At 41.0% G+C, this 20,974-nt stretch overlaps 2 protein-coding genes across 2 annotated transcripts; both read right to left on the reverse strand.

Annotated features, from left to right (window-relative positions):
- Nucleotides 1-4,424: 4,424 nt before the first annotated feature.
- On the reverse strand, nucleotides 4,425-5,363 carry LOC148046697 (olfactory receptor 6M1-like). The gene has a single exon (XM_087714894.1). The coding sequence runs from the start codon at nucleotides 5,361-5,363 to the stop codon at nucleotides 4,425-4,427; it is 939 nt and encodes a 312-aa protein (XP_087571020.1).
- A 10,525-nt stretch (nucleotides 5,364-15,888) lies between these two features.
- On the reverse strand, nucleotides 15,889-18,449 carry LOC148046698 (olfactory receptor 6M1-like). The gene is made up of 2 exons (XM_087714895.1): nucleotides 18,330-18,449; nucleotides 15,889-16,692 (listed from the first exon to the last, which is right to left on the reverse strand). Exons 1-2 carry the CDS (start codon nucleotides 18,447-18,449, stop codon nucleotides 15,889-15,891), a joined length of 924 nt encoding a protein of 307 aa, XP_087571021.1.
- Nucleotides 18,450-20,974: the final 2,525 nt, after the last annotated feature.

Below are 20,974 nucleotides of genomic sequence, written 5' to 3' on the forward strand. Positions count from 1 at the left end.
TGTCACAACATATGAAGGAAATATATCACATTTTCTCCCCTGGAGGCACAATGAACTGAAAATTATTGGTCTGTGTCTGGATGCAGGATCTGACATGTTTCCTCCCAGCTTCTATATTTGCATACCTCTAAATATCTAAGGTGGCTCAGTGGCTAAGACGCTGAGCTTGTCAATCGAAAGGTCGGCAGTTCAGTGGTTCGAATCCCTAGTGCCACATAATGGAGGGAGTTCCCATTACTTGTCCCAGTTTCTGCCAACCTAGCAGTTCAAAAGCATGTAAAAACACAAGTAGAAAAATAGGGACCACCTTTGGTGGGAAGGTAACAGTGTTCCATGCACCTTTGGTGTCTAGTTACGCCAGCCACATGACCATGGAGATGTCTTCGGACAGCGCTGGCTCTTTGGCTTTGAAATGAAGATGAGCACCGCCCCCTAGCGTCAGAAACGACTAGCACATATGTGTGAGGGGAACCTTTACCTTTACTAAATATCTATAACTATTTTTTACACTGTTTCTGTTCTATTATATTCCTTCTTTGCAAATATTTCTCATATAAGACTTAAATTACAATTGGGGAACAAATCAATTCATGTCAACTATTTTTTTTCTTTTAAGTTTCTTAAAAGAAACTCAATTGATACTGCAACACAAAAGGATGATAAGGCAGTTTCACATTATGGGGGTTAAATTACAACAGTTTGTTTTGTGACCTTTCGAAGATACAACAGCACTGAAAAAGTGACTTATGGCCATTTTCCACACTTACGACCATTGCAGTGTCCCCATGTGATCAAAATTCAGATACTGGACAACTCTCATGTTTATGACCATTATAATGTCCTGAGACCAGTGGTGGGTTTCAGGAGGTATGCCTTGGTACAGGTGTCCCGGAGCCTCTCCGGAGCACTGGATACCGTTCCAGTACGGTGCTCCGGAGGGCCCTCCCGCCCGCCCAAGCTCCTTGCTGGTCTTTTAAGTCTTCAGAGCTACCGTGCATGTGCACGGCACGTATAGCGCCTGCGTGACACTCCGCTGAGTCCATGTGGACACCGCTGGGCCCGTTCCAACCGTACCAGTTGGAAAGGTACCTGGAACCCACCACTACCTGGAACCATACAATCACATTTGGAGACCTTCTGACAAGCAAAGGCAGGGTTGCATACTTAGACATATATTAGAAATTACTGTATTTTTTGGACTATAAGATGCACTGAAGTATAAGACGCACCAAGATTTTGAAAGGGAAATTTTTTTTAAAAAGTTTTTGCTGTTCTTGGCCCCTAGGAGCACTCTGCAGGCCTCCCAAATGCTCTGCACACCACCTTATTTTGTGAAAAATGGCATGCAGAGAGTTTGGGAGGCCTGCAAAGTGCTCTAGGGGGCCGGGGAGGGCAAAAACACAATGCATAGGGTCCAGGAAACAAAAAACAGGCCCACTTTTCACAGAGGGTTTAGGTGGCCTGCAGAGTGCTCCTGGGGGCCGGGGAAGGCAAAAATGAGCAAACAATGGCCCATTTTTCTCAAAAAATGGGGCATGCAGAGAGTTTGGAAGTCCTGCAGAGTGCTCCTGGGGGCTTGGGAGGGAAAAAAAACAACCCTTTGTTTGTAAAAAACGGGCCTGTTTTCCCTCAGTTTTGCCCTCCCCAGCCCCCAGGAGCACTCTGCAGCCTCCCAAACTCTCTATGCGTCCATTTTTGTGAAAAACAGGATTCATGAGGCAGGATTTCAGGAGGCCAAAAAATGCTGTATTCAGTGTATAAGACACACCCAGATTCTCACCCTCTTTTTGGGAGGGAAAAGGGTGCATCTTATACTCTGGAAAATATGGTAGATCACTAGTTACATTCCTCTAATAGAAAGGTAGAAAGTAAGAGCCAGGAAGAAGGAAAAATCAAGCAAGAGATGCTGAGATGTAAGAATAGAATAAAGCAGAGCAGAGCAGAGCAGGGCAGAGCAGAGCAGAACAGAACAGAACAGAACAGAACAGAACAGAACAGAATAGAATAGAATTCTTTATTGGCCAAATGTGATTAGACACACAAGGAATTTGTCTTTGGTTTACATACAACTTAATCTCTCAATGTACTATAGTGATAGATCATTATCACAGTCCTTGTAAAAATGCATTCACCATAAAACATTAGATGCAAACAGTCAAACGAGAATTCTAATCCCAATAGAGGAGAATTCCAGTGCTAATTCTCAGTCAAGATCAGGATTAGAAATAGAAAAAGAAAGGCAACAGTTTCACAATGTAGATTGTTTCCCAACTCTGAACTATCCATCATGACATTAAAAACATACTTTTGCAAAATTTAACTCTGATGTAATTGTGGCCATTGCCCATGTTGTTCCCTTAGGAGGAGCAGAGAAGTCCTTGCTCTTCTGGAATGTATTTTCGAGATTCCAGTCTAGACTAGCGATAGCCAAATCTGGCCTTAGGTTTTGCCTTAGTTTACCTTCCCAATGAGCAACTGAATTGGAAGATCATTTAAAAGCAGTTTATTATTGTACCCTGATAAAGTGGGCTCTCCCTATGAAAAGGAGAACCTTGAGACCAGTGGTGGGATTCAAATAATTTAATAACTAGTTCTCTGCCCTGATGACTAGCTGGGTAGGCGGGGATCAGTGGTCATGTGATTGGGTGGGCATGGCCAACTCTATGTCACTCAGGTCAATGGGCTCTTTGCTTTAGCTGTTACAATGTAATAAGGGTTAACTGGAGAGGCAGTTTCTGTAAGCAGGGTAATAAAGATCAGGCTAGAAACAACACCAGAATGTTTCCTTCCTGCCTTCCTTACAGGATTAGCTCTTTAAAGTGGAAAAAACAAAATGAGATTTCTTCCAACAACCGATTCTCCAAACTGCTTAGAAAGTTAAGAACCGGTTCTCCCGAATAGGTCGAACTGGCTGAATCCCACCACTGCTTGAGACCCATCTTACATTCCTTTTTTATAGTTAACACAATATAGAAACACAACACAAAAATGAAAGAGGAAAATTGGTTGGTCAAGATAAGAGAAAACTGTTCCTCGCACAGTACATTAACCACAAAGCTTGTTTGAAGTTATATAACCAGATGCCAGTTGACCCTAAGAATCTTTTTTCTGATCAGGAGATAAGAATTCCTTCTGTAAATTATCATTTCGGTTTAGGAATGTGAAAAGCTGTCAAATCAATCCATAGAGCCATACAGTAAAGGTTTTCCTACATTCCAATCTGTAATGAGCCTGAACATAGAAAATAAGTCAAATTAAAATACAAAATAACTATGTTAACTAGCAGATTACAAAGTCCATGTCATGTACCCCTCGCTACAGCAGTAGATGATGGTTTTCTCATCCATATATTAATCAAATCCAAGTGTTAGGTAATCTCCCCATTGGGAGAGCGAGTGCGTTCAGAGAAGCGTTGTGAGAGTTGTGTTGGAGAACACACAAACCAGCATTCAGAGACACTGCAGTTTAAATAGGCCTTTACTTTTGTGGCAATAGAGGTATCAGAGTCCATCAAACAGTCCAAGTCATACACGGATAAGTCAGTCAGTCATCAATGCCTTTCAGTTAAGGGATAATCCAAATAACATAGTCCATAATCATACAAACAGTCTGGTACTTACAATAGCTCACGGCACTTTCTAACAGCCAGCTTCCAAAACACTCAGATCAGATCAGCCCAGCATCTAACAAACAGAGAGCTAACAGTCATTCTGGCTCCCTCTTATGGCCGATTGAGGAACACAGCAACTAATCACATTTTACAGTATGATTCAAAGAAACAGGTATAACATTGCTATATGATTTATATATTGCAAACCCAACCATTAGATTATATTCCTAACATTCTCCCCTTCGGGTAGGACAATATATAAATCTTACAATCTTAATCCGTATTCCTCGCAACAACCTTTATGTTTTATAGTACCTTGGGCTTTGGTAAGGTGGTCTGCAATGTTATCTTCAGACATGCAGTACTCTAGCGTAATCAGTTTATTACTAACACTTTGCTTTACATTCAGATATCTTATATCAGTGTGTTTTGACCTAGTTCTTACAGCAAGATTGGATGCCATCTGAATTGCTGCTTGATTGTCTTCATAAACAACAATAGGCTCTCATATGTCAATTCCCATATCCAGTAGGAGTTGTTTGTAACAAACTACATCTGTACATAATAATGACAAACATGAGAACTCAGCCTCCATAGTCGATAGACTTAAATGTTTTTGTCTAATAGACCACCATCCAATTAGTGCTTTCCCCAGGAATACAACAAACCTTGATGTTGATTTCTGTGTAGATACATCTGTAGCAAAACTTGCACCAGCATATACAGTTTATATTCCTAACACCAAGTCTGTTCACATTGGTTTGAGATCAGCCAAGGTTGGCAAAACCCTTCCAACGATTCCTTCTCACAAAATTCATTTGGGTCTCTGCCAACAGTCTCGGAAGGCATCCTTGACTTTCTCGTTCCTTAGACTGTAAATAAATGGATTCAGTAATGGGGTAACCACAGCAGTAAGAACTGCCACAGCTTTCTGGGCATCTCGTGACCGACCCTCGCTGGGCAAAGAGTACATGAAGATGGCACTGCCGTAGAAGATGGAAGCAACTGTAAGATGAGAGGCACAGGTTGAAAAAGTCCTCCTACGACTACCACTGGTCTGCATCCTCAAGACAGTCACAATGATGTAGAGGTAAGAGACAACAGTTACGCACAAAGAGCTGAGTAACACCAGAGCAGAGAGGGTAGATTCCAGCGTCAGTAGAGTATCTACATCATTGCAAGAAAGCTTGACCAGTGGAGCATAATCACAGAAGAAATGATCGATAACATTAGAGCTGCAGAAGGACAGTTGGCTCAGGAGAACAATGGGGCCAAAATTATTCAGGAAACTACCAACCCAGCATGCCAATATCAAATTCACACAGACCTGTCCATTCATGATGATGGTGTAGCGCAACGGATGGCAGATAGCAATGTAGCGGTCAAAGGCCATTACGGCAATCAGGATGATCTCACAGGTACCAAAGAAGAAGTAAGAGTAGCACTGAACAATGCAGCCCAAGAAGGAGATTGATTTGTTCCGAGAAACTAGATTGGTCATCATCTTCGGTGTGATTGTCAGAACGAAAACTACCTCCAGAAAGGAGAGGTTGCAGAGGAAGAAATACATGGGGGTTTGCAAGCGACGGTCGATGCCTACCAGTGTGATAATCGTGAGGTTCCCAGCCAAAGTGAAAACACACACAACCAGGAGCAATGAAAAAAGGAAGAGTTCCATGGGCCTTGGTAGTTGGAAGCCAACTAAGATGAACTCTCTCACTTCTGTTGTGATGTTTTGAGTCCTAGTTCCCATCGTGAATTTGCTGGTGGAGAAAAACAGAGAGAAGAAACAACCCACTGCAGATTGGTGCCATTAAATATGTCTGTCTGTCTGTATATCTATCTATCCATTTATCCATTTATCCATTTATCCATCCATCCATCCATCCATCCATCCATCCATCCATCCATCCATCCATCCATCCATCCATCCATCCATCCATCCATCCATCCATCCATCCATCTATCTATCTATCTATCTATCTATCTATCTATCTATCTATCTATCTATCTATATTCATCTATCATCTATCTATCTATCTATCTATCTATCTATCTATCTATCTATCTATCTATCTATCATCTAATATCTATCTATCATCTAATATCTATCTATCTATCTATCATCTAATATCTATCTATCTATCTATCTATCTATCTATCTATCTATCTATCTATCTATCTATCTATCTATCTATCTCTATCTCTATCTCTATCTCTATCTCTATCTTACCTTCTTCTCTTGTCCCAAGTTCAAATTTGTAGACCTCTCATCAAAGAGTGCCAGACACAGCATTTTGAGGCCAAGTGACTGGGATCTACCCCATCAGGTTCCTTCTCATAGAAATGCACCAACATCAAAATGCCTTCTCCCAAGCAGCAGAAACCTGAGTACCGATAGTCACCTGTCCTTCAGAATGTGAGTCTGCAAAAGAAGACATTTTGGTTGGATCACAGCTTTTCAGTCACTGAATACATGTATGGGTTTTCCCCCCCATAAAACAAGAATTTGTTTTATTAAAGAAGATGGCATTGCTGGTGTTATGTGACATTCACTCAAAGTATTCCTTTCTATATTTCATGGTCAAGAACTGTCTATAATATTACCACTCTAGCATGAACGCCTTTATAGAGATACTTCTTTTTATATAAAGTATATAAAGACCCATTATGTAAAACACCAAGAGCTTCTATACTGGAAATAGCAATAGCACTTAGACATATATAGCGCTTCACAGTGCTTTGCAGCCCTCTCTAAGTGGTTTACAGAGTCAGAATATTGCTCCCAACAATTTGAGCCCTCATTTTACTGACCTCTGAAGGATGGAAGGCTGAGTCAACCTTGAGCCAGTGAGATTCAAACTGTTGACAGTGGGCAGAATTAGCCTGCAGAATTAGTCTGCAATGCTTCGCTGTAACTAATGTACACAAGAAGGAAAGAAGGAAGGAAGGAAATAGCAATAACACTTAGATTTATATACCACTTCACAGTGCTTTACAGCCCTCTCTAAGTGGTTTATGGAGTCAGAATATTACCCCCAACAATTTGAGCCCTCATTTTACCGACCTCGGAAGGATGGAAGGCTGAGTCAACCTTGAGCCTGGTAAGAACTGCCAAATTGCAGTCAACCGGCAGCCAGCAAAAGTAGCCTGCAGTACTGCATCCTAACCACTGTGCCACCATGAGGGGGGAGAGAGATGTGTGTGTGTGTGTGTGTGTGTGTGTGTGTGTTTCTATGAATATAGTACAGGTTGTCCTCAGCTTACAACAATTCATATAGTTATCTTTCAAAGTTACAACGATGCTGAAAAAAGTAAGTTAGGACCATTTTTCACACTTACGACCTCTAAAGCAATCCCAGGATTTACATTCAGATGCTTGGCAACTGACTCACCTGACTAACCTCGGAAGGATGGAAGGCTGACTCAACCTTGAGCCAGTGAGATTCAAACTGTTGGCAGTGGGTAGAATTAGCCTGCAGAATTAGCCTGCAATGCTTCACTGTAACTAATGTACACAGGAAGGAAGGAAGGAAGGAAGGAAGGAAGGAAGGAAGGAAGGAAGGAAGGAAGGAAGGAAGGAAGGAAGGAAGGAAGGAAGGAAATAGCAATAGCACTTAGACTTATATACCACTTTACGGTGCTTTACAGCCCTCTCCAAGTGGTTGCAGAGTCAGCCTATTGCCCCAACAATCTGGGTCCCCATTTTACCCACCTCGGAAGGATGGAAGGCTGACTCAACCTTGAGCCAGTGAGATTCAAACTGTTGGCAGTGGGCAGAATTAGCCTGCAGAATTAGCCTGCAATGCTTCACTGTAACTAATGTACACAGGAAGGAAGGAAGGAAGGAAGGAAGGAAGGAAGGAAGGAAGGAAGGAAGGAAGGAAGGAAGGAAGGAAGGAAGGAAGGAAGGAAGGAAATAGCAATAGCACTTAGACTTATATACCACTTTACGGTGCTTTACAGCCCTCTCCAAGTGGTTGCAGAGTCAGCCTATTGCCCCAACAATCTGGGTCTCCATTTTACCCACCTCGGAAGGATGGAAGGCTGAGTCAACCTTGAGTCTGGTGAGATTTGAGCTGCCAAATTGCAGGCAACCGGCAGGCAGTAGAAGTAGCCTGCATTACTGCCCTCAAACCACTGTGCCACCTTGGCTCAAATAGATTCCTTGTGTCTAATCACACTTGGCTAAACAATGTATTCTCTAAGTAATACACATTCAACAAAATATGGAGAGCTCAAAAGCACACTAGAGGAAAATGGAGAGGTCCATGCAGGAACTCAATTGACTTACCACAGGTGGGGTTCAGTTCTTCTATTGGCACAAGTGAGACACATTGGCCATAAGAGACATTTCCTTCAGGTCAAGTAGAGCTTGAAATAATAAGATGAAATCTCTTAGGTGACATTGATGTGAAATGTCCTGTAATCTCTTCTATCAATGGAGTTTTGCACCCTTCTCCTTTGAAGCTCCCAGTGCTGCTGATTGTCATACCTTCTTGACCAACAGGCAGAATGATACTTTCACCTAAAGGCTTTCTTCAGGATTTAGTGAAATCTGTGACTTCTGGAAGGAAGAACCCAACTGGTCCTCTGGAACTGAAATTCTACATGTAAAGATTAGTCCCAATCCAATCAATTTAACCATGAAAACATAATTGCTGAGGTTCTATGAATGACTCTCATCATCTGTGCTACTTCAAATGACATACTGGAAGGTACAGATTTATCAATTATTATGGATAGTGAGGTTCTGCTTATAATATCATTGACCTGTAGGCTTAGAAGCCATTGATGACAAAGGTGAACTAGAACAGTTCCTTTCCCAGTTTAAGGTCCCCATATCTTATAACTTTTCTTATTACTATCATCACGTGAAGTGTTAATACCACTCTATAATGCCTTGGTAAGACCACGTTTGGAATACTACATCCAGTTTTGATCACCATGATGTAAAAAAAGATGTTGAGACTCTAGAAAGAGTGCAGAAAAGAGCAACAAAGATGTTTAGACAACTGGAGACTAAAATACATGAAGAACAGTTGTAGGAATTGGGTATGGGACTAGAGGAGACATGATAGCAGTGTTCCAATAACTCAGGGGTTGCCACAAAGGAGAGGGAATCAAACTATTCTCCAAAACACCTGAAGGCAGGACAAGAAGCAATGGGTGGAAACTGATCAAGGAGAGAAGCAACTAACAAGAAATATCTTGACAGTTAGAACAATGAATCAGTGGAACAACTTGCTTCCAGAAGTTGTGAATGCTCCAACACTGGAGGTTTTTAAGAAAAGATTGGACAACCATTTGTCAGAAATGGTATAGGGTTTCCTGCCTGAGCAGGGGGTTGGATTAGAAGACTTCCAAGGTCCTTTGCAAATCTGTTATTCTGTTAAAATAATACTTCCTATGGGTCATACCTGATATAGGTGATGGGAGGAAACGATCACCATGCTCATCTTAATTCTTGAGGGCTTCCTGTTGCTTCCACCGAATCTTGCATAGACAACTAAACAATAAATGCTTTATCTGAATGCCTCACAAAAATCATTCTCATAAGGTGTATCTGAACTGGGAGAAACTAGTGGTCTGAAAAATGGAGATTCCTCTGGGACAATCATCAATGAGAGGTCTAGCTTGCATCTGGAAGAAGAACGGAAGCAGTGAATCCTATTTCCATCTCCACATCCCAAACTTTCAGCAGGAAGATCTCAATGGGTGGAAACTAGTGAAGGATAGAAGCAACTTAGAACTAAGGAGAAATTTCCTGACAGTTGGAACAATTAATTAATGGAACAACTTGCCTCCAGAAGTTGTGAATGCTCCAACACTGGAAATTTTTAAGATGTTGGATAACCATTTGTCTCAAGTGGTGTAGGGTTTTCTGCCTAAGCGGGGTGTTGGACTAGAAGACCTACAAGATCCCTTCCAACTATGTTATTCTAAGAAACATGGCCACTTCCAATCCAATCTTCTTTAGACTGTCATTCTGCCTAAACATAGAATATGCTCGTATTTTCCTCCATCCTTTGACACTTTCTCCCAAAATGAACTCAGCAGATGATTAACTCCTAGGCAGCAGCAATATCCCTCTTGACAATCAGCTAAAAAAATCAGCATTTAAAAAGTATAAGTTGAGATTCCTCCTTGGAGAGATTTGCTAATGGGTTCCCCAGAGAGTAAAGTTTGTAAATAAATGTATTCATTCTGGTGGCATCAAATCTTTAATGATATTAGGCTGTTTTTCCTACTTGCAGTACATATTGTAGAAAGTTAGCAGCCACTTCTCATTCCCAACTCTAGGGGGCGGTGCTCATCTCTGTTTCAAAGCTGAAGAGCCAGCGCTGTCTGAAGATGTCCCCGTGGATATGTGGCCAACAGGACTCAATGCCAAAGCTACATGGAACGCTGTTATCCTCCCACCAAAGGTGGTCCCTACTTTTCTACTTGCATTTTTACATCCTTTTGAACTGCTAGGTTGGCAGAAGCTGGGACAAGTAACCGGAGCTCCCTCCTTTATGTGGTGCTAGAGATTCGAACCACCAAACTACCAAACTCTCTGATGACAAGCTCAACATCTTAGCCACTGAGCTACCATGTCCCTTACCCCTCTCCTAGGTGAATGAAATATTTTCAGGAATATTAAAAAGACAGTATATTATATTTTCCTAAAGGAGGAATGGAGAAACATGTTTTTTGTTGCAGAAGGAACCCCCACTTTCCTTAATAGCCCACAGCAGATGTCAGCACTTAGGAGATAAAGAGAGAGATCTATTCATAGGCAAAGCAAATATTGCAGGCGGGAATCCATTCAAAGCAGGATCTTCTTCTTGTGCCATATGCGTCATCGGATGTTGGCCATCATGTTGCCAATCCTATTTTTATCAACAGATGCACAAAAAAGTGCTGTTGAGTTTTGTCCAAACCAATGCCTTAGATTTTGAAGCCATGATGTTCTTCTTCTGCCTGGACCTCATTTGCATTCAATCTTTCCTTGGAGGGTTAAGTGAAGTATATGCCATATTTTTTCAAAACATGATATCTTGAAATTCCATGCAGCCAAGTCTGAACAAAGGCAGAGTGATAGGATTGGCCCCTTCACTCAAGATCCAAAGCAGGACAAAGCCATTAAGCCATAATAGGAGTTGCCCAACATCCTTTCAACCTTTCAGAACACAAGCCTGTCTGTAGCATACAAGGAAAACCAGTACAAAATGTTCTATAGATGGCATCTACTGCCCACAAGACTAGCAAAAATATCATCAAGTGTATCCCCAAAGCAGATAGAACATACTACCTGTCAACGTTCCAAGTATCATGTAGAATTAAATCAGAGTCCAAGGCTTAATGATCCTTAAAGTTCCAATTTAATAAAGCAGACATCTTAGCACATCTGTGTTAATCTCAATTCTGGAAATGACATCAGAATTCCACCCAGTTAAAAGTTCATGATCTTGTCCCCACACCCACAATCCATCACATGGTCCAATCTTCTTCTTCCACGCTACACCCAGCTGCTTCCGGTCAGGTGTAAAAGTGCAGAGACAAAAGATGACCTTGGCTTCTAGAAAAGAATGAAAACAATACATTCCACAATCCTACTCCTGTCTATTTCCCCTTCCCATCAACTATACTAATGAAACAGCATAATGAAATAAGAGAAAGTGTGGCAGGCCAAAGATCCTAAAAGGAATAGGATAGGATAGGATAGGATAGCGTAGGATAGGGAATAGGGAACAGGGAATTGAAAAAGCACCTTTGGGACAACCATGACCGGGATGACTGAGAATCTCCATAGTTATTTAGTGAAAAGCAATGTTGTGTTGAACTATGAATGTGTATGATCTACCTGGAATGTCACAACATATGAAGGAAATATATCACATTTTCTCCCCTGGAGGCACAATGAACTGAAAATTATTGGTCTGTGTCTGGATGCAGGATCTGACATGTTTCCTCCCAGCTTCTATATTTGCATACCTCTAAATATCTAAGGTGGCTCAGTGGCTAAGACGCTGAGCTTGTCAAGCGAAAGGTCGGCAGTTCAGTGGTTCGAATCCCTAGTGCCACATAATGGAGGGAGTTCCCATTACTTGTCCCAGTTTCTGCCAACCTAGCAGTTCAAAAGCATGTAAAAACACAAGTAGAAAAATAGGGACCACCTTTGGTGGGAAGGTAACAGTGTTCCATGCACCTTTGGTGTCTAGTTACGCCAGCCACATGACCATGGAGATGTCTTCGGACAGCGCTGGCTCTTTGGCTTTGAAATGAAGATGAGCACCGCCCCCTAGCGTCAGAAACGACTAGCACATATGTGTGAGGGGAACCTTTACCTTTACTAAATATCTCTAACTATTTTTTACACTGTTTCTGTTCTATTATATTCCTTCTTTGCAAATATTTCTCATATAAGACTTAAATTACAATTGGGGAACAAATCAATTCATGTCAACTATTTTTTTTCTTTTAAGTTTCTTAAAAGAAACTCAATTGATACTGCAACACAAAAGGATGATAAGGCAGTTTCACATTATGGGGGTTAAATTACAACAGTTTGTTTTGTGACCTTTCGAAGATACAACAGCACTGAAAAAGTGACTTATGGCCATTTTCCACACTTACGACCATTGCAGTGTCCCCATGTGATCAAAATTCAGATACTGGACAACTCTCATGTTTATGACCATTATAATGTCCTGAGACCAGTGGTGGGTTTCAGGAGGTATGCCTTGGTACAGGTGTCCCGGAGCCTCTCCGGAGCACTGGATACCGTTCCAGTACGGTGCTCCGGAGGGCCCGCCCGCCCGCCCAAGCTCCTTGCTGGTCTTTTAAGTCTTCAGAGCTACCGTGCATGTGCACGGCACGTATAGCGCCTGCGTGACACTCCGCTGAGTCCATGTGGACACCGCTGGGCCCGTTCCAACCGTACCAGTTGGAAAGGTACCTGGAACCCACCACTACCTGGAACCATACAATCACATTTGGAGACCTTCTGACAAGCAAAGGCAGTGTTGCATACTTAGACATATATTAGAAATTACTGTATTTTTTGGACTATAAGATGCACTGAAGTATAAGACGCACCAAGATTTTGAAAGGGAAAATTTTTTTAAAACGTTTTTGCTGTTCTTGGCCCCTAGGAGCACTCTGCAGGCCTCCCAAATGCTCTGCACACCACCTTATTTTGTGAAAAATGGCATGCAGAGAGTTTGGGAGGCCTGCAAAGTGCTCTAGGGGGCCGGGGAGGGCAAAAACACAATGCATAGGGTCCGGGAAACAAAAAACAGGCCCACTTTTCACAGAGGGTTTAGGTGGCCTGCAGAGTGCTCCTGGGGGCCGGGGAAGGCAAAAATGAGCAAACAGTGGCCCATTTTTCTCAAAAAATGGGGCATGCAGAGAGTTTGGAAGTCCTGCAGAGTGCTCCTGGGGGCTTGGGAGGGAAAAAAACAACCCTTTGTTTGTAAAAAACGGGCCTGTTTTCCCTCAGTTTTGCCCTCCCCAGCCCCCAGGAGCACTCTGCAGCCTCCCAAACTCTCTATGCGTCCATTTTTGTGAAAAACAGGATTCATGAGGCAGGATTTCAGGAGGCCAAAAAATGCTGTATTCAGTGTATAAGACACACCCAGATTCTCACCCTCTTTTTGGGAGGGAAAAGGGTGCATCTTATACTCCGGAAAATATGATAGATCACTAGTTACATTCCTCTAATAGAAAGGTAGAAAGTAAGAGCCAGGAAGAAGGAAAAATCAAGCAAGAGATGCTGAGATGTAAGAATAGAATAAAGCAGAGCAGAGCAGAGCAGAGCAGAGCAGGGCAGAGCAGAGCAGAACAGAACAGAACAGAACAGAACAGAACAGAATAGAATTCTTTATTGGCCAAATGTGATTAGACACACAAGGAATTTGTCTTTGGTTTACATACAACTTAATCTCTCAATGTACTATAGTGATAGATCATTATCACAGTCCTTGTAAAAATGCATTCACCATAAAACATTAGATGCAAACAGTCAAACGAGAATTCTAATCCCAATAGAGGAGAATTCCAGTGCTAATTCTCAGTCAAGATCAGGATTAGAAATAGAAAAAGAAAGGCAACAGTTTCACAATGTAGATTGTTTCCAAACTCTGAACTATCCATCATGACATTAAAAACATACTTTTGCAAAATTTAACTCTGATGTAATTGTGGCCATTGCCCATGTTGTTCCCTTAGGAGGAGCAGAGAAGTCCTTGCTCTTCTGGAATGTATTTTCGAGATTCCAGTCTAGACTAGCGATAGCCAAATGTGGCCTTAGGTTTTGCCTTAGTTTACCTTCCCAATGAGCAACTGAATTGGAAGATCATTTAAAAGCAGTTTATTATTGTACCCTGATAAAGTGGGCTCTCCCTATGAAAAGGAGAACCTTGAGACCAGTGGTGGGATTCAAATAATTTAATAACTAGTTCTCTGCCCTGATGACTAGCTGGGTAGGCGGGGATCAGTGGTCATGTGATTGGGTGGGCATGGCCAACTCTATGTCACTCAGGTCAATGGGCTCTTTGCTTTAGCTGTTACAATGTAATAAGGGTTAACTGGAGAGGCAGTTTCTGTAAGCAGGGTAATAAAGATTAGGCTAGAAACAACACCAGAATGTTTCCTTCCTGCCTTCCTTACAGGATTAGCTCTTTAAAGTGGAAAAAACAAAATGAGATTTCTTCCAACAACCGATTCTCCAAACTGCTTAGAAAGTTAAGAACCGGTTCTCCCGAATAGGTCGAACTGGCTGAATCCCACCACTGCTTGAGACCCATCTTACATTCCTTTTTTATAGTTAACACAATATAGAAACACAACACAAAAATGAAAGAGGAAAATTGGTTGGTCAAGATAAGAGAAAACTGTTCCTCGCACAGTACATTAACCACAAAGCTTGTTTGAAGTTATATAACCAGATGCCAGTTGACCCTAAGAATCTTTTTTCTGATCAGGAGATAAGAATTCCTTCTGTAAATTATCACTTCGGTTTAGGAATGTGAAAAGCTGTCAAATCAATCCATAGAGCCATACAGTAAAGGTTTTCCTACATTCCAATCTGTAATGAGCCTGAACATAGAAAATAAGTCAAATTAAAATACAAAATAACTATGTTAACTAGCAGATTACAAAGTCCATGTCATGTACCCCTCGCTACAGCAGTAGATGATGGTTTTCTCATCCATATATTAATCAAATCCAAGTGTTAGGTAAGCTCCCCATTGGGAGAGCGAGTGCGTTCAGAGAAGCGTTGTGAGAGTTGTGTTGGAGAACACACAAACCAGCATTCAGAGACACTGCAGTTTAAATAGGCCTTTACTTCTGTGGCAATAGAGGTATCAGAGTCCATCAAACAGTCCAAGTCATACACGAATAAGTCAGTCAGTCATCAATGCCTTTCAGTTAAGGGATAATCCAAATAACATAGTCCATAATCATACAAACAGTCTGGTACTTACAATAGCTCACGGCACTTTCTAACAGCCAGCTTCCAAAACACTCAGATCAGATCAGCCCAGCATCTAACAAACAGAGAGCTAACAGTCATTCTGGCTCCCTCTTATGGCCGATTGAGGAACACAGCAACTAATCACATTTTACAGTATGATTCAAAGAAACAGGTATAACATTGCTATATGATTTATATATTGCAAACCCAACCATTAGATTATATTCCTAACATTCTCCCCTTCGGGTAGGACAATATATAAATCTTACAATCTTAATCCGTATTCCTCGCAACAACCTTTATGCTTTATAGCACCTTGGGCTTTGGTAAGGTGGTCTGCAATGTTATCTTCAGACATGCAGTAGTCTAGCGTAATCAGTTTATTACTAACACTTTGCTTTACATTCAGATATCTTATATCAGTGTGTTTTGACCTAGTTCTTACAGCAAGATTGGATGCCATCTGAATTGCTGCTTGATTGTCTTCATAAACAACAATAGGCTCTCATATGTCAATTCCCATATCCAGTAGGAGTTGTTTGTAACAAACTACATCTGTACATAATAATGACAAACATGAGAACTCAGCCTCCATAGTCGATAGACTTAAATGTTTTTGTCTAATAGACCACCATCCAATTAGTGCTTTCCCCAGGAATACAACAAACCTTGATGTTGATTTCTGTGTAGATACATCTGTAGCAAAACTTGCACCAGCATATACAGTTTATATTCCTAACACCAAGTCTGTTCACATTGGTTTGAGATCAGCCAAGGTTGGCAAAACCCTTCCAACGATTCCTTCTCACAAAATTCATTTGGGTCTCTGCCAACAGTCTCGGAAGGCATCCTTGACTTTCTCGTTCCTTAGACTGTAAATAAATGGATTCAGTAATGGGGTAACCACAGCAGTAAGAACTGCCACAGCTTTCTGGGCATCTCGTGACCGACCCTCGCTGGGCAAAGAGTACATGAAGATGGCACTGCCGTAGAAGATGGAAGCAACTGTAAGATGAGAGGCACAGGTTGAAAAAGTCCTCCTACGACTACCACTGGTCTGCATCCTCAAGACAGTCACAATGATGTAGAGGTAAGAGACAACAGTTACGCACAAAGAGCTGAGTAACACCAGAGCAGAGAGGGTAGATTCCAGCGTCAGTAGAGTATCTACATCATTGCAAGAAAGCTTGACCAGTGGAGCATAATCACAGAAGAAATGATCGATAACCTTAGAGCTGCAGAAGGACAGTTGGCTCAGGAGAACAATGGGGCCAAAATTATTCAGGAAACTACCAACCCAGCATGCCAATATCAAATTCACACAGACCTGTCCATTCATGATGATGGTGTAGCGCAACGGATGGCAGATAGCAATGTAGCGGTCAAAGGCCATTACGGCAATCAGGATGATCTCACAGGTACCAAAGAAGAAGTAAGAGTAGCACTGAACAATGCAGCCCAAGAAGGAGATTGATTTGTTCCGAGAAACTAGATTGGTCATCATCTTCGGTGTGATTGTCAGAACGAAAACTACCTCCAGAAAGGAGAGGTTGCAGAGGAAGAAATACATGGGGGTTTGCAAGCGACGGTCGATGCCTACCAGTGTGATAATCGTGAGGTTCCCAGCCAAAGTGAAAACACACACAACCAGGAGCAATGAAAAAAGGAAGAGTTCCATGGGCCTTGGTAGTTGGAAGCCAACTAAGATGAACTCTCTCACTTCTGTTGTGATGTTTTGAGTCCTAGTTCCCATCGTGAATTTGCTGGTGGAGAAAAACAGAGAGAAGAAACAACCCACTGCAGATTGGTGCCATTAAATATGTCTGTCTGTCTGTATATCTATCTATCCATTTATCCATTTATCCATTTATCCATTTATCCATTTATCCATTTATCCATCCATCCATCCATCCCTCCATCCATCCATCCATCCATCCATCCATCCATCCATCCATCCATCCATCCATCCATCCATCCATCCATCCATCTATCTATCTATCTATCTATCTATCTATCTATCTATCTATCTATCTATCTATATTCATCTATCATCTATCTATCTATCTATCTATCTATCTATCTATCTATCTATCTATCTATCTATCTATCTATCTATCTATCTATCTATCTATCTATCATCTAATATCTATCTATCATCTAATATCTATCTATCTATCTATCTATCTATCTATCTATCTATCTATCTATCTATCTATCTATCTATCTATCTATCTATCTCTATCTCTATCTCTATCTCTATCTCTATCTCTATCTCTATCTCTATCTCTATCTCTATCTCTATCTCTATCTCTATCTCTATCTCTATCTTACCTTCTTCTCTTGTCCCAAGTTCAAACTTGTAGACCTCTCATCAAAGAGTGCCAGACACAGCATTTTGAGGCCAAGTGACTGGGATCTACCCCATCAGGTTCCTTCTCATAGAAATGCACCAACATCAAAATGCCTTCTCCCAAGCAGCAGAAACCTGAGTACCGATAGTCACCTCTCCTTCAGAATGTGAGTCTGCAAAAGAAGACATTTTGGTTGGATCACAGCTTTTCAGTCACTGAATACATGTATGGGTTTTCCCCCCCATAAAACAAGAATTTGTTTTATTAAAGAAGATGGCATTGCTGGTGTTATGTGACATTCACTCAAAGTATTCCTTTCTATATTTCATGGTCAAGAACTGTCTATAATATTACCACTCTAGCATGAACGCCTTTATAGAGATACTTCTTTTTATATAAAGTATATAAAGACCCATTATGTAAAACACCAAGAGCTTCTATACTGGAAATAGCAATAGCACTTAGACATATATAGCGCTTCACAGTGCTTTGCAGCCCTCTCTAAGTGGTTTACAGAGTCAGAATATTGCTCCCAACAATTTGAGCCCTCATTTTACCGACCTCTGAAGGATATTCCCCCAGCGACGCAGGAAATGACCAACAATGAGCACATTTGGGGATTCATGATGGTTGGGTAGTGAAGAGGGTTACAGATGGCTATGTATCGATCAACTGACATTGTGGCCAGTAAGAGGAACTCAGTGGTACCAAGGGCCAAATACAGAAATGTCTGTACGAAGCAACCAACTAAAGAGATGCTCTTACTCCCAGTAGCTATGTTGACTAGTGCTTTGGGAATTACAGTACTCATATATCCAATATCTACCCATGCCAAATATCGGAGGAAGAAATACATAGGGCTACAGAACTGAACATTCACCTGTGTGATAATAATAATCAGCATGTTTCCTATTAAAGTCAAAAGATAAATTCCAAAGAGCAGGAGAAAAAGGCTAACCTCAAGGGGAAAGATGTCAGTCAGCCCCAACAATATGAATTCCGTTACTGTGGTCCGGTTTGTCATCAGTCCATTCCTAAAAACAGTGTCAAGGTTTTAATTTTCCAATCTCCCTTCTTCTTTTCATTGCATGTTTCAAATGAGCATCAGCTTATCTGCTTCCATTCTTTGAATCAAAACAAGATTCTTCTAATATGTTATTTTAAGAACTCCATATCCTTATCGTCAAATTCCAGGTGTGGTTATTCTCAGGTGGAGTTAGATGGGAACTCTCCATGTTTCAATGTCAAAAACAATTCATCCTTTTGGACACACAAAGATCTGTCTTTGGATGATGCTTTGGGGGAGGGTATTATTTCACCTTTGTTCGGTTTTCTCCAGTCTGTTTTTGTGAGATGGGTCCAAATTCTCTTTTGATTCCTTTACCTAAAACCAATGTGAATAGATGAATGTGAGCAAAACCAATGTGAATAGACAAAGATGAGTGTGTGTCTGTGTGTGTGTGTGTGTGTCTCTCTCTCTGTATGTGTGTGTGTCTGTGTGTGTGTGTGTGAGAGAGAGAGATTGTTAAAGCTAAAATATATGAAGAACAGTTGCAGGAATTGGGTATATCAAGTATAATGAAAAAGAGGTATTGTCTGGAACATTCTACCATGTATGGTGAACATGCTCCATCACAAGGAAATATTGGTGTAAAATTCAGAGACGGCTGGAAGACATTACAGCACAAAATATAGAATTGCTCTTATTAGGAATAATAGACCTGAAAATGGATAAAAAAATTCAATACATAATACTACACATACTCACTGCAGCTAAAATCACCTTCACACAAAACTGGAAACAAATCAATATACCCGCAGGTGAAACAATAATTAGAAAGGTACTCGAATGTGCAGAGATGGACAAAATGACCATGGAACTAAAAGAAAGAAAAGAATCGGATTTCGATAAAATATGGAATAGAATTTATAAGTGGCTAGAAAACGGAAGCCAAAACAGGAAGTAGAAGTCTTTGTGTTTTTTTCTAAACTAGTATTGAATAAAAATTAACCAAAGTTACTAATTACTATTAAAATATTAAGCACAATGCAAATATAATGGTGATATAAACAATTAATATTATTACAAGAATTAGTACAATTGTTTTTATACTATTACAGAAGTTAAAATCAAATACCAATACAGAGTTGGAAGGAACCTTGGAGGTCTTCTAGTCCAACCCCATGCCTAGGCCGTTTCAGACAAATGGCTATCTAAAATCTTCTTAAAGACTTCCAGTGTTGGGGCATTCACAACTTCTGGAGGCAAGCTGTTCCACTGATTAATTGTTCTAACTGTCAGGAAATTTCTCCTCAGTTCTAAGTTGCTTTTCTCCTTGATTAGTTTTCACCCATTGCTTCTTGTCCTGCCCTCAGGTCCCTTGGAGAATAGTTTGGCTCCCTCTTCTTTGTGGCAGCCCCTGAGATATTGGAAGACTGCTATCATGTCTCCCCTGGTCCTTCTCTTCATTAAACTAGACATACCCAGTTCCTACAACTGTTCTTCCTATGTTTTAGTCTTCATGGGAAGGCAATGGAGAATGAAGAACTACAAAGGCTAAACATGATACAGAAGGCTGTATAACTATTTTATATTGTTATGTTTGTCTTGTTTTTTTTCTTTTGTTTGTGTTTTCTGTTTTTAAAGGTAAAATGTTTAATAAAAACAATTTTTAAAAAAGAAAAGGAGGACTAGGAGTGACATGATAGCAGTATTCCAGTATTTTAGGGGCTTCTAGTCCAACCCCCTGTCAAGCAGGAGATCCTATACCAGTGGTGGGATTCACATAATTTAACAACCGGTTCTCTGCCCTAATGAACGGCTGGGTGGGTGTGGCTCAGTGGTCATGTGACTGGGTGGGCTTGGCCAACTCAACATCACTCAGGTTGATGGGCGCTTTGCCTTAGCAGTTACAATGTAATAAGGGTTAACGGGACAGGCAGTTTCTGTAAGCAGGGCAATAAAGATGAGGCTAGAAATAAAACCAGAATGTTTCCTTCCTGCCTTCCTTACAGGATTAGCCCTGTAAAGTGGAAAGAAACAAAAGGAGATTTTTTCCAACAGCCGGTTCTCCAAAGTGCTTAAAAAGTTAACAACCGGTTCTCCCGAATAGGTGCAAACTGGCTGAATCCCACCACTGCCCTATACCATGTTAGAGAAATGGTTGTCCAGACCCTTCCTTAAAGCCTCTAAAGTTGGAGCAACCACAGTTCTGAAGACAAGCTGTTCCATTGCTTTATTGTTCTTATTAACCATAGAATTCCATTCCCTCTTTTCTTATTCTAACTGGGATAAAAACCTCAAGAGGAATAGCCACATTCACCAATACTAACACCACGCATGAACCAAGGCCAAATCTTTTATTGTATCGTATTACTTATGATTGGGGTGACATGATAGCAGTGCTCTAATATTTGATGGGCTGCCACAAAGAAGAGGGAGCAAAACTATTCTCCAAAGCACCTGAAGGCAGGACAAGAAGCAGAGGGGTGGAAACTTATCAAGGAGAGAACCAAGCTAGAACTAAGAAGGAATTTCCTGACAATAAG

The sequence above is a fragment of the Thamnophis sirtalis genome, unplaced genomic scaffold (genome assembly GCF_051295495.1).
Source record: "Thamnophis sirtalis isolate CommonGarterSnake01/CBP01778 unplaced genomic scaffold, rThaSir2_p1.2 scaffold_4, whole genome shotgun sequence".
NCBI classification, from domain to species: Eukaryota; Metazoa; Chordata; class Lepidosauria; order Squamata; family Natricidae; genus Thamnophis; species Thamnophis sirtalis.

Coding starts and splice junctions, on each gene's coding strand:
- LOC148046697 (XM_087714894.1), bottom strand. CDS start 5,363: ATGGGAACTAGGACTCAAAACATCACAACAGAAGTGAGAGAGTTCATC.
- LOC148046698 (XM_087714895.1), bottom strand. CDS start 18,449: ATGACAAACCGGACCACAGTAACGGAATTCATATTGTTGGGGCTGACT. Junction 16,693..18,329: donor TTTTGACTTTAATAGGAAAC/ATGCTGATTATT, acceptor TTGGCTGGGAAC/CTCACGATTATCACACTGGT.